Source organism: Lates calcarifer, linkage group LG6, assembly GCF_001640805.2.
Source record: "Lates calcarifer isolate ASB-BC8 linkage group LG6, TLL_Latcal_v3, whole genome shotgun sequence".
NCBI lineage: Eukaryota > Metazoa > Chordata > Actinopteri > Centropomidae > Lates > Lates calcarifer.
The window spans coordinates 4861926-4876332 of record NC_066838.1 but is presented as its reverse complement, the minus strand read 5'-3'; the positions used below and the strand labels follow the sequence as shown (position 1 = coordinate 4876332).

Genomic DNA, 14407 nt, shown 5'->3' with positions numbered 1-14407 from the left:
GTCCCTCCCATTACTGACCCCCCACCCTTTTCCTTATATTGATATTCATACCATCCTTCAGTTTCCACGTAGACACACTTAAAGCTTTCACATGCTATTGAATGATATACAGTCCTCTCAGCTTTGTAGGGTAGTAGTGTCCCACAAGCATGAAACTGAAGCATCAGCTAAACACCTGTATCAGTCCTCCAGTGAGAAGACTGGTCACCAGCTGCCTCTGTTTGCATTTATAATCCAGACAGTATGTTAAGCCTTTGGATGGAATACAGATGATTCTTTAAAAAAAACTCTCTGCTTGACCTCTTGTCTAGGTATTACTCTGATATCTCCCGTATGCCAGCCATAAGTGATCAGGACATGAGTGCCTACCTAGCAGAGCAGTCCCGCCTGCACCTCAGCCAGTTCAACAGCATGTCTGCACTGCACGAGATCTACTCCTACATCATCAAATACAAAGACGAGGTGAGCTGTGAAATAGAATCAAACAGAATACAGTGTTGGAATGATTTGATAGCAGGGGGGTGCTGTCTGCCGTTCCCAACCCGTCCGCCTGCCCCCCTTCACTTGCTTTGACTAATACCATGAGGTAATTTTAATTCAATTACACTGATAACCAGTCCACATCGGAGCAGGCTGGAAGGTATTATCACCATTAGGATGCACATTAAGGCATGAGCTCAACACATTATGGACCTAATGGAGCTTCATTGAATTTATGTGATTTTCTTTTTTTTTCCCAAAGACCTACATGTACAGTATCCCACAGCTGTGTCCGGTTGATTAAAATGTCTCTGCACAAACCAGGAGAGTGTGGTTCATCTGTTAAAGAAATAGTTTGACATTTCAGGAAGGAGTTAAATGTGAAGATCAATACCACTCTCCTATCTATTCGCTAAATATGAAGCTTTTTTAGGAAAGAAGCAAGACAAATGTTAATTAGCTTTTAATGTGCTGGTATGTGGATGTCGTTACTTTCAGACAAAGCTAAGCTAGTGTCTTCCCCCTGTTTCCTGCTAACCAGCTGCAGGTGATAGCTTGATATTTAGCATACAGACACAAGAGGGGTATCAATCTTCTCATGTGAGCAAACAATTGTATTTAATAAAATGTTAACCTATTGCTTTACGTGGCTGTGCTGCACACAGTTCATGTGTCTCCAAGCAGAGCACACAGTAGAGTGTAAGGCAGAGTCCATTTGTAGTGACTTCCAGATTAAATTGCATGTGTGTTATTTGCATTTGCTGAATATGTGTGTGTGTGTGTGTGTGTGTGTGTGTGTGTGTGTGTGTGTGTGTGTGTGTGTGTGTGTGCGTGTGTGTGTGCTAAATGTCATTTTAAGTGGACTGATAATGTAGCCTTAAATCTGTACTATGCACCTGGCTCTAGCCCGTTAAAACTCTGTACACACACAACGGAAATGACAAAGAAATGTTCCCCTAGTTATTTAATATTTCCTCTATCTCCCTATCCCCTCTTCTCTCCTTCCTTGCCTCATTATCCTTCATCCTCTCCATCCCTATATTCTCCTCCCATGATTCACTGCTGTTCACATTCCCCCATCACAATTTTTACCCTCCTCGTCCGGCTTGTGATGGACAGCCATATGTCCTTTTCAACCTCTGCTTTCCCCAACTTTATTGTGCTTTTATGTGGTGAAAGATAAGTTGTCCACCCCGCCCACCCCCTCACCCCCAATCCCTCCATAGCAGCAGTATTACAGTAGTTACGCTGACTGGTTGCAGGTGGCTCCATTCAAACCAAATGCTCCCCTTCATTACGGCCTATTATCCAGATGTAGGCAGCTGCACAATCCCCATCGCCTTTAACACATGCTCTGACCTTACACGCACACAGGAACGTGCACATGCATAAATGTACACACTGACACGCTAATGCACATACACACATCATTAAGAGAAGGCAAGCACACATAAATACAGTCTTTTTGCACATACTGTACCAGCTCTCTTCTCCCTTGTTCATGCCACACAAAATAAAATACCAACACACACACACACCCCTGTACACACACCCAGTGGCCATGAACATGCCATTATGCACATCCTGCTGACCTGCCAACCTTGTCCATGTTGTCAGCATCAGTTTAAAATGGGATCACTAACGGGGGAACTGAAATTAGCATCAGAGCACTCTTTCTGCTAAAGAGTTGGAAGTTTGCTGCATGTACATGGTGTAATCTTTCTCCATATTTGTGTTCAGATCCTTTCAGCGTTACAGAAGGACGAGCAGTCGCGCAGACAGCGGCTACGCGGTAAGCTGGAGCAGGTCATCGACACCATGGCCCTGGCTAGCTGAGGACCGGCCAATCACACGCCTCGGCTAGAGGAGAAGTGGCCAACCAACACGCCTTCCCTGACAACCTTTGATGCCCATGACATTTTGACCCTCGACGTTTGAAGTCTGTCGTCATCACCCTCACAAAACAACAACCAACAGCAGCAGAAAAGACTGCAAGGACACAGGCACCCAGCAGCAGCAGCACACTGGAGAGACAGCAGAGTCTGGAACTAAGGCCCCGCCGGCCGGGTTGGCTTTTTGTTTTTCTTTCTTTTTTCCTCTGAGCCACCAACCTTGCCATGAACAACCAAATCAAATGTACCCTCAGCCTCAGCAGATAGCTCAGGAGAGCGTTTATTCTCATCAAGGCCCTCATCACATTTAGAGTCTTACGGGAGAAGCAGTTGGGTACTTTGGCCACAATCATGAGCGGTACATGTACAGTGGTGACCTAAAACACATCTAGCTGGATACAGAGGCAAAGGGAAGGTACAGGTCACCAGCTAGTAGCTTTCCACAGCCAAGGCTCCAGTTCAAACTGTGGGCCAATAAAAATCCAGGATATTTTATCTCAATACTTGATCCCTTTCTCTTTTCTGTTGCTGTCCTCCACAGGGAGGTCAGAGGTCAGGGACAAATACAGAGCAGCAGCCATGGAGCTGGTAGAGATTCAGTGTGTTGCTCAAAGACACTTCAGGGTGGATGCTTGGCAACATATAGGCTGCTGCCACTGCAGGGCAACCAGGAGGAAGGACTTTGCAGGGAAACTCTTCCTCCAGTACTGACTCTCCAACTCTCTATCAACAAGAACTCCACTGTAGTCTAACAAAGGACATTTTCAGTTTCACAACTCTGCATTTGATTTGTTATTGCATTCAATTCCGTTTTTCCCCCCAACTGCCTACTCTCCCCCAGTGCTGTGCCACTTGTGTTACTGCTGAATTTGCACAACAAAGCTAAATCAAAAGAGAGAAGAGGATATATGAATATATATATATAGATATATAAATACAAACATTTTGTTTTTAAAACAAATGAAAAGTTGAAAAAAAAAGTTTTCCATTTTAATGTACAAAAGATAAGTTTGAGAAGAGGATTTGATATTTCCAAGATGAAAAATTATGAAAACACAAGGAAAAAGTCGTCCTGTGCCATGTTTTACTTTGAATGTTGTTTAGTGCAAAGAGACTTCTTTTCGTTAGATGAAATGTGCTATGATGAAAATGTTGTCATGCTTACTGACTGAAAGTGAGAGTTTTAAATATAGGTAACTGGTAAAAAATATATAAATATATATATGATTACAGACACTTTCTGTATTTCATGAGGTCTTGGGGCCGTTGTGTGTTACATCTTTGGCTCTAAAAGTAGTAAAAAGACAAATGATGTCTGGAAGTCACCAGTGCACCAACTGACCTACAGTGTTCTTGTGTTTGTTTTGAAGAAACCAAATACACTGAGGCCTGGTCAACTGACTTAAATAAGACAAAAAAGTTGTTTCTGTGGAGGCCAGCCTCATTGCTCTGTGGTAGCAGAATACTACAGAGGCATTAGGCAGTCATTTAAGTTGAATGCTGGCACACCGTGCTCTGCAACTTCTTGATCTTGTTTTATAGACTTCCCCTCTTGTCTGAAACATTTTATTAGGTGTGCCATCCAAAATGGAAGCTAGTTTTGGTGTGAAACAGAGGACAGTGAAACAGTATTGTCTAATTTTGGCTTGTTTTTTAGTCTGCAGTGAATATGGCAAAAGCTAAAGGTTCCATTTTTGAAATGTGAATGTGGTTTATGAAGAGCTAATGAAATGTAGCTTGATTTATGTGAGTGTTTTTTGTACCAGTTGAAGGCCTTTTTTTTCATTCTGTGGTTTTATAGGGGTATAAAAAAGTTAAGTACATGCTGCTCCGCGTTAGCTTGTAGAGCTTCGAAAAACATGCATTCATAAACAAGACATTCCTTTCTCCTATGACTGCAAAAGGGTTACAAGATTGATAAAGGCTAGAAAATACAGAAGAAAGATTGAAATATGTTAAACAAACCAGGGTAATATATACTGTATGTTGTCATCCATCCTGTAAGAAGCAGACCAGACACATCAATGACCAGATCAGATCAATGAATTCAAGGAACAAAAAAAACTCTTCCACTTATCCGTGTTTTAGTAACATAGAAACAGGGTGATGGAAAAATGCATCTTTTAGAACAATACCACTTTAAAGGAAACAGTTACCAGTGCCTCAAAACCATTTTCTTTTTCTTCCTCTTCAGCAGTGCTTCCCTCACATTTTTTTCCAGTGGTAGAGTGGAAAGGTCTCTTTAACCAATTGACACTAGAGTCCTCTGTCCAGTTCAAGTGGCATAGAGCTTTGAAGTTGCATCAACAACCTTGTAGACCAGCGCTGTTTGGGAAAGGTCTGGTAGATTTATTTAAAACTGGATGTTACTATAACCCTTTGAGTTATCTTTTCAGCCGGCCAACACATCTACACTAAAATAGTTTTCTGTCTTGGTGATGGATCATTGTGATTGCAGTGAGAGCTGCTCTTCAGTACAGTCCAGAAGAGCAAAGGGAAACAAGCAAACTCTCCATCCCAGTTGCAATCCATCTGCGACAAGACCTGCTCACATGTAGTGTTCTCATTCTCCATTGTCTCAAACAAACCCTTATTGAAATAGATGTAGTTTCAAAGCTCTCCATCCATCAATTATATACACTATACGCTATGACATTCACATGGTAAAAAATTTAGTTTTAAGTTTAAAATGCTACCCAGTGATTTAAACTTGTCAGTTTAAGTTGTGACAAAATCTTATTCATTTGTTAGTGTCAAAACAATTCTGTTGGTCTTCTGTTGAAAATAGAAGACCAGCAGCCGCTAGTGTGTGAGCTCTTAAAATGCACCAGATGGACTACTATCTTACATATCCCAAGTGATAATTGTTCCGTCACAGCTGTTTTACAAAAGAAAATGAAAGTGTGATATTGCATTTGGTGCAAGTGGGGAGTTCCAGTCACTTATATTTGTGATAAATTCATACCCTTGACCCTTTGGATTGTGTTTTTTGAGCAGCAATCCCTCCTGTCTAAGCCACATGCTTTAAATAAGTTTTGATATGAGATTGAAATAACCAGAGTTATCATTTCATGTGAGGCACTGGTAGGTACTAGCCACACCATGTTAGATGGGGTGAATACCTTGCTGACATGCTACTATAGAGGTTGGTCAGAATGGTTATTGAATTGAATGACATTTCCTAGCTATACCCACATAAAAATGAACAGATCCCTACAGTTGGAACACCATGTTTGAAGTATTAAAAATTGAATCAGTTCCCTGTCATTGCCCAACAGTTATAAGAAACTCAGAGTTGGTAATATACAAATTGTTTTTGTGAATTCTTTAGGCAACTCCACCTTTGTCCATATCCTTTTACGTTGCCATGATGGTAACTGTTTTTTTTTTTGTTTTTTTTTCAAATATAATTACCAGACCTGTACCAACCCACATGCCATCAAACCTAACACATATTGTTGCTGTCATGTGAAAACTCGAGTCCAAAAGAAGTACATTTCCCCCGATGGGTTAGGATGTTTTATGAAACCCTTTAAAAATCCAGTGTACATATTACTGTGGTACTAAGATGTTTCCATCTGACAGCATAAACGTGTTTGGACACAGTGAATTGTAATGTATGTTCTTCCATACTTGAACCACCGATCTACACAGGGTAAAACAACATACAGAGTGGCTGACCAAAGCTTTCTTCATCCATATCAGGAGAGCAAATCTATGAATTAATTTTGATCCATCTGCTTCTCAGTTCTTCCACAAAAGGATTTTAGCAATCAGTTACAGTCATTTAAAAATCTCATTCAATGTGTTAAGTGTTTGTCTTTCTGCTTGATGAATGATCTAATTGAGACAATGTTACTTCCATGTACAGGCATTCACACATGTTTTATTCAATTTAAATGAATGACTGAAATAGTCTGAGGATGTGGACCACTGCATTGATGTTTGACTGCTATTCACTAGCTCAATTGTTCTTTTGTAAAGATGATTTTAGTGATGCGGAAAGAGTAATGAGATTAGGTAATAAGCCTCATGGATTACTTTGTAGGGTGTTAAAAAAAAAAAAAAAAAACTTCTGAAAGATGGCGGGATAAGGCCCCCTTGGTCTCTGGTGCTTTTGTTTCTTAGCTTTGCTTCTTGTTTTCTGCATCACCACTTGTTGGGGTAAAAGATAAAAAGACTTGGGCAAGGCAGAGGAAGTGCTTTGAAGGCCATGGTACCGCTTCATTTTCCATTCTGTTGCATCTGTGGCAGTTTTTCCACATAGAAAAAGACAGTGATGAAGGAGGGTGAAAGAGGTGGAGGGAGAGATTCTCTCAGCGATTGACCAACGTAGAACTGTTTCCCGTGCCTTGTCAGCCTCTACTCATACTAAAAATGATGTACTTTTCCATATATTTAAGAGCCTGATTCAAGGAAGGTTTTAAAAAATCTGTCATGGAAATATATTTAAATGTACATTTTAAATGTTTGTTTAAGAATAGTGCTGTATTTTGTGAAAAATTCTTGCTGTCTTTCTGAGAGTGAAATGAGAAGACTGTTATCCCTTTGTTATGTATGTGTTAGGTATAGGGCTGGAGTAAGGATATGTTTACCCTTGCTTTGCTTAAAATATGTAAGACCTTGGCTGGCTCTGTAATGAAAAAAGTAGGCCTACCAACACCCCTTAAGCTAATAAGTAACAAATTGTTTCTCATTTATTCAACTTTTAGTTGTAAATGCAAATGTAAATTTTGGGAAAGTGACATGTTTGAATTACCTGTATGCTTTTGCACAGTGACGGTAAAATCTGAATCAGAATCCTTTATCAATTAATTGTTAAAACAAAGTTCTAACACAACGCCCCTCAAAATTGGATAATTTCCTTTGTTGTTAATGTAAGGGTTAAACATACAGTGTGTCAGCAAGTCAGCTTTGGAGTTGTTACTCTATCCCATTCTTAACTACACTGTGACTCCAGCTCTGACCTTAACACAGAGGCATAACATTGATATTGTTATCATGCCAATCTTGAAAAGAAAGTGAATTAGCACATTTCTAAAAAAAAACAAACAAAAAAAATAGAGAGAGAGAGAGAAAAGTGCTAATTTATCCATTAAGTGTAAAGCAGGACCAAGGAGACAGTTGGCTTTGAAAAGTTTTGAAAAGACTGGAACTGGTGGTAACTGGCTAGCCTGGTTCTGTCTGATGGAAAACAGCCCCCATCTGCATACATTTCTAAAGCTAGCTAATAAGAATGACATATCTTGTTTATTTATAATTTTAGCAGAGCCAGGTTAGCTGCTTCTAGTCTTTCTGCTAAGCTAATAAGCTAACCATATCCTGGTTCTAGCTTCATGTACAGAAGAGTGGTGTCAATCTTCTCATCTAACTCTTAGCAAGGAAGGTAAAATAGGGCAGGTTGTCCGCAACAACCCACACCATTTTATTTCTTCAAATCTATTCAGAAATGTACTTATTTTTCAATATGGGCAGCACCCTCCAATGTGACACCACCTCTGACCCATTGAGAGACACCACAGCACAACCTTAATACGTCACCCATTCATCTGCCATTTTTGATTTGATCCCCCTCAACAGCAACACTCCCAGATTTTTCTTCCCTCCAGTTCCAACTCTCCAGCTTCCTCACCTGCTGAGTTCACTTTGATTAAAGTACATTTCAGAGAAGGAGTATAGGACGTAAAATATCTCCACACACAGATTAAAGAGGAGAGAGGTAAAAAGAAAAAAAGTACCTTAAAGAGTTTTAATACTTTATGAATTCTGATACCTTTTTAAGAGTTTCAGACTTGAAGCTGCTGTGACAGGTTTAGGCTGTTTCACACCCGTGTAAATATCCTGCTCTTTCCTATTTTGCAGATTTATTACGTGTAAATAGACACGCATCAAGGAGAGATTAAACATGTTTTTTTGCTAAATCTGGCTCGTCTGATGTTTTTATTCCCCCCCTCTGTCCCTATATACCCTCAAAGTTGCGGATTTGAAAGTTGTAACTCAAGTTTTAGGTTTATCTCAAGTGTACGTCACCCCAGGAGAACTCAAAAGATCAAAAGCAGCACATATGAGACTTAAGTATTATTGTACTCTATGTATTGTGGAAAAGCAAAAACTACCAGTTCTGTTTGATTTCCCCACTGTTTTACCACAGTGATGCTGATGAAGACATTGACAAAGATGAGAGAGAAAATGATGCGACAAAGCCTATATTTTGCAGTCTTTACTGTCAGAAATCCCTTCCTGATGTGGGCCAGGAAGAAGCAGAGCTCAGTTTCAGGAGTGCAGTCACCCACCCATATCCACACATTACTCCCACATCCATGTGAAAGGACAAGAAAGGAAAGAAATTGTTCCAGTGAGTACCAGACCAGGGAATCCTTGAATGACACTTTCAGATATGAGTGCTATGTTGCTGTAATGTTAGAAAAAAAAAATGAAAATCTCCTTAGAATCTCCTTGGTCTATTGAATTGGCTTATTCTGTAAATCTTTAGAAACAGCTAGATGATTGTGAATCTGAAAATACAACATTTCTAACATTGATTCACTAGGTTGAGAGAATATCTTAAAAAAAACAAAACAGTAAGAATACATATATGGCTGTACCTGTCTTCTTTTGTACTTTGTCCCATCTCCTCTCCTCCCATGTTCTTTTTAGCCATGCTAGCTGTGTGGCTCCAGTGGCTCCACCACTTTAGTCTGGAGTGAGATAACTAGACAACTGTGGGATGGATTCCCATGAAATTTGGTACAGACATCCATGGTGCCCAGAGGACGAATGACTTGTTATTCCCTGACTTTTCCTTCAGCACCAGTATGAGGTTGACATTTTTGTTACTAAGTGAAATGTTAGATGAACAACTGTTAAATGTAGAAAACTCCACACACCTATTCAGTAAGCATACAACCTTCTTGATTGTAAGACAATGGTAGTACTTGCTGTTGTGTTGACATGCTAACCAAAATCAAACCAGTGGTGCAGTGGTTAGCACTGTTGCCTTTGCAGTACACCATTGTCCATATCTTCAGATATTCCAAGGGTGAATGGAAAATAGGCTGTGTCTAAAATCACTCCCTATTTACTATAGATTGCATTAAATTTATTGTCTGCCATTTTATTTCACTTTACAAATTGAGTGTGTGCATTTATCCACTAAATAGTGTCCTCAAAAATATCACAATGGACTGAAAAAGCAGTGTTTATGGCATGTAGCACAGGTAATTAATGACACAAAATGACAATGATTTTTGAGTGTCTGAAATCTCTGTATACTGTGCACTGTAGTAAATCACTGAGTTTCTGTTGACAGGACTATTGAATGAGAGAGTGATTTTGGACATTGTTTTGATCTTATTATATATTTATGTTGCTCTCTCTCTCTTCATCCACCATCCCCAGAACAAATTATATCAAAACAGATCAAGTCCTGTTCTCACCTCATGTCTCTCAGACTGTCCATTACCAGCTGGAAAATATAACATTTAAAATGCACCAAGCCCTCCCCTTGGGAACATGAGGATTTGACAGGCAACCCATCAATCAAATTAAAAAGTCCATTATGAAAACATAAAGAGGGGAGATTCAGACCTCCAGAGAGAATCTGACCTGGATATCACAGGAACCTTGTCTTTGTTCTGAATGGCACTGACCTCTCTTTATTATCCTAAGTGCTTTTTTTTATTATTCTTTTTCCTCTTTATTCCTCTATCCTCCACCTGTGGGGCCATTTCAGACTCTAGCTCTTATTTCATCTTGTACATGGTGAGGCTTCAAGCTGAGGATGGATGGATGGCAGATTGTAGCATTTGTGGTCCTTTACAGAGACAGACTAAAAGAGCTTTCACTAGAGTTTCCTTTCCACTCCTCTTCCCCTCCTTTAGTTTGCCTCTTGCATATTATTTGGATTCCCTGTTGTAGCGTTTGTCACAGTGGGTAGAGCACAGCAGTGCTTGGATAAAGCCACAGGTTGCACACACTCACACTGACAGCAGACTCCACCTCCCATTGCCTGCAGCCTATCTGTCTGGCTATGTGTTCAAATATCTCAGGGCATCTGATTACCATGTTTGAATTGTGCTTGTTGTGAAAAATCACACACTCTCTTATTTTTTCCTCTTCTCTCTTTTTTGTGCCCGGAGGCTTGTCTGGCAGTTCAATCACCCCAACCACTCTCAACACAAACACTCGGCCGTCCTCTAAGATGCCCTGACACAGAATAAACGACAAAGTCACATTGGCTCGGGCCCCACACCTCCGAATCTCAGCTGGAGATTAAACTGCGATAAGACTCTTCTGTTTCTCCAGAGAGGTGGAGAGGATAACAGAGGGAAGAGAGGGAGAAATTTAAGAGAAAAAGAAACAATAGGAAAGCAGGACAGAGAGAGAGAGAGAGAAGTGTGGAAATAGAAAGCAAAGGAGAGAGCTGACTTTGGCTGTCTCTGAGGAGGTGGGCGGTTAATACTGCCTGGCTGAGATCTCGCTCATTCTGACTTTATGAAGCCCCAATAAATGACGACCAGCAGGGGAAATAAGATGATAGCGCAGAATCAGAGCAGCAGACAGAGTCACGTCTGCTTTGGCTGCTTCGTCTCTGCCAAAGCTGAATTAAATGCAGTGCTAAATTGTGACTGCGCAGCTACATGTCTGGATGTGCTTTAGAACAAACAAAGAGCAAGTGAGCTTGCATAATTTGATCTTTAGATCAAGCAATGTGTGTCTGGTGTGGAGGCCAGCATAAACGCAACACTATCAACACTCGCACCTTTAATTTTATTGAATTCAATAGAAAAATTGTCCAGTTTCTTTAAAGAAATATCATTTTTACACAGTGATTTACAGATTAATCCACAGAATCTTTTAAAGTTGCTGTTCTGTTATAGATATAGATGCCTAATGCTTTTATGCAACACCTCAGCTCCTCCCATGTGCTCAAATCTGTGTTTTGTGACTTCAAACAGCAAATAAGTTGAAAACTTTTAGTGAAATATGAAAAAGCCACAGAGCAACCCTGTCATCAGATAGAACATTGACATGAGATGGTTACATTCAGCGAGAACCAATTTTAGCTGCCAATTCCAAAATGATTGATTTGTAGAATTAATTACAGTATGGTTAGAGGAAAAGTTTGGGCATTTAAATCACTTGGTTAAGGTTAGAGAAAGGTTATGTTAATAGATACATTAATTGGAGACTTGTGAGGCCTTTGATGGGTCACAAACCTTGTCATTCTTACTTTCCTTCTTATTAGATAAAGGGCAACCTCTGCATTGATGGCTTATTGGAACTGGACATAAACCACACATTGTAGTATGTCCTCTATGAACAAAATTCTCCAATAGTGTCGTGGGTTTGCCCTGTATTATATAAAATCACCTGTGAATAACTAGAAGTAGAGACATCTCATGAGAAACAAAAGACATTTTGTTTTTAGCCATTCTAGCAGCTTGCTGGTTGGTCCACCACTTTGGTCCAGACTGAAATAGTTCAACATGTAATGGATGGGTTGTCATGAAATTGTACAGATGTCCATGGTCCCCACAGGATGAATTTTAACGACTGTGTTGATCTCCTGACTTTTCAGGTAGTTCCACTTTGAGGCTGACATAAGTGGTTTTGAGAGAAATGTCTTAACAACTATTGGATTGCCATGAAATTTAGTACTAACATTTAAATTCCCTCGGGAGGAATTCTAATAACTTTGGTGATCCACAGACTTTCTCATTTCAAATTTTAACTTGTCCAATACTTTGGTTTACAACCAGATACCTGCAAAAATAGTGACATTCCCATCAGCCTCAGGTGTACTTTGTGTTCAGTGCCTATCGGCATATGTTAGCATGATAACAAGCTAAACTAAGATGGTGAACACTGTAAAAACTTTACCTGCTAAACATGAGCATGTTAACATTATCACAGCGAACATGTTAGCATGCTGACATTAGCATTTAGCCCAAAGTACTGCTGTGCCTTAACACAGCTTCACAGAGCTGTTAGCATGGCTGTGGACTCTTACGCCCAATTCAGACCTGATTAGCAGCACATGTTAAATGGGGAATTAAATATGAACTATGCCCATTGGTAATTCAAGTTGTTGCTCTGCACAGATTTTAACCATTGTGAAACTACAGGATGTGTTTTGGAACAGGACATTCCATAGCAAAGCCAAAAGCCTCCCGAGGAGGGCACAGGAGAGCTGAAGGGGAGGCACGGAGGGAGAGACATGAGGCACTGCTTTAGGTGAATTTGAGTCTTCTCAGTATCAAGGTAATCCAGTGGATAGCTGTCTGTACATCCATGGGCACAATGCAAACAGGAGCTCATAATTCATTCAGCATACTTTTAATGGCGCCGATTAGCCAACATGTTACCAATTGTAACCTAGGCTCTCAAAAGAGAATGTGCCCACCTGTAGCTGAGCTTACAACATCAGATTTAATGAAGATCTATGGGGTGTTGCTCTCCTGATGGCTAAAACAGTTTTGACCTGCTCCATTTTCACACAAAATTCAATTCAATTTCAAACTAAGCTGATTAAAAAGAGTTAAAAAAAAAAAAAAAAAAAAAAAAAAAGTAGGGCAAGCAGCTCTTCATACAAAAAAAGTCAGAGATCCTCTTTGAAATACAAGGATGTTGAACCAAAAATCAACCTGTTGTAATTAGTACTGGGAGGGGGGTGAAAAATGACCCAAGCACTGACCAGCACAGGTAATGTTAAAACCACCCCACCTCCCTGAGAGAAATATATCAAACCTGAACAAACCTTCAGTCATTACTGTTTTTACTAAGTTCAGCTGTTACTACTGACTACTGTTAGTGCTGTGTCATCTATAGAGCTACTGGGCTGGAAATGAAACTAAACATTGGTTATTTGTGGTTATTTACCACCTCATCCATAGCTTCATAAAAACTTTTCATTGAGTAATTTAGGATGTAGTATTTCTCTCTTTGAATGGGATGTCTTAGAGACTGAGCAGATCTTGCTCTCAGTATATGTGTGCCTGAACACTGTTAAAATTAACTTTCATTGCACCAGGCTAGATCAGTGAATTCCAGAATAGCACCCATAAGGGAGTTCCTTAATACTTTAGGTCTGATTGTAAGTGCTTTTCTGGCAAGCAGCAAATGACGGACCACTGGAGCCAATGAAAAGCAAATGTGGTATTAGGAATTCAGCTTGTAGTTCAGCTCAGGCTATTTTCACCAACTCTAACCCCCCGCCTGCTTTGCTCCTCACCGTCCCTGCAGGAGCTCAATTCACCTTTCCTCTAACTAGCCGCCGAGCTATCCTCACACTTTCATCTCTCTCTGTCTCTGCAGGATGGACGGATGCTCGGGAGAGCTGGCAGAAGAGAACACCACACTCCACCCCACACTCCCTCACCCCTCCATCCCCTTCTGTCACTCTTCCACTTACCCTGTCATCCTTTTATCTCCTCCGACCTCTCATCTACCCCCTTCCTTTCTTGCTGTCTCTCTGTTACGTGTGATCCTGCTTTCTCTCTCTGTATCACTTATGGCTTGGCTGCAGGCAGTGCTGCGGTATTGGAAGCAGCATGGGGCTTGAGGAGTCATCTGGTACTAAGCAGAGCTAAGCCCAGCTTCCGAAAAGCATCTTAGCACTTTGGTCTGGAAAGGTTTACAAAGAATATCAGATGATAAAGCAGTAAAGCTGAGCACTTGGCCTCAGACACTTCAGGGGGGCTGAGATAACTGAGCTAACTATAATTTCATCTATGATGATTTTGGAGTGAAGTTGGACTCCACACAACTTTGGTGCAGTATCCATAGTATACAGTGGTTCAGATTCAAAGCACTACGAAGTTCAAGAACCAATATCAGGTCAAATATTTGACGGTGTGATGCTTCACTCTTGTTTACTGAAACACAAACTTTATTACAGTTGGCTATTAAAAAGAAAAAAAAAATCTTTAAAAAAATCATCTGGCAGCAATCAAGATTATTAAATTAAATTATGTTTACGTTTATCTCTACCAAAAAATCTGATCTCACAGTACAATATTCACTTGTAATGACTA

General features: G+C 40.2%; 1 protein-coding gene across 1 annotated transcript in view; it reads left to right on the top strand.

Annotated features, from left to right (window-relative positions):
• The window catches only part of LOC108882663 (plexin-A1-like), a 244460-nt gene extending 236167 nt beyond the window's left edge, over positions 1-8293 (top strand). Inside the window, 2 exon segments of the mRNA XM_018675321.2 lie at positions 312-462; positions 2221-8293. Coding sequence (XP_018530837.1) covers positions 312-462; positions 2221-2316 — 247 coding nt within the window. The 3' untranslated portion in view covers positions 2317-8293.
• Positions 8294-14407: the final 6114 nt, after the last annotated feature.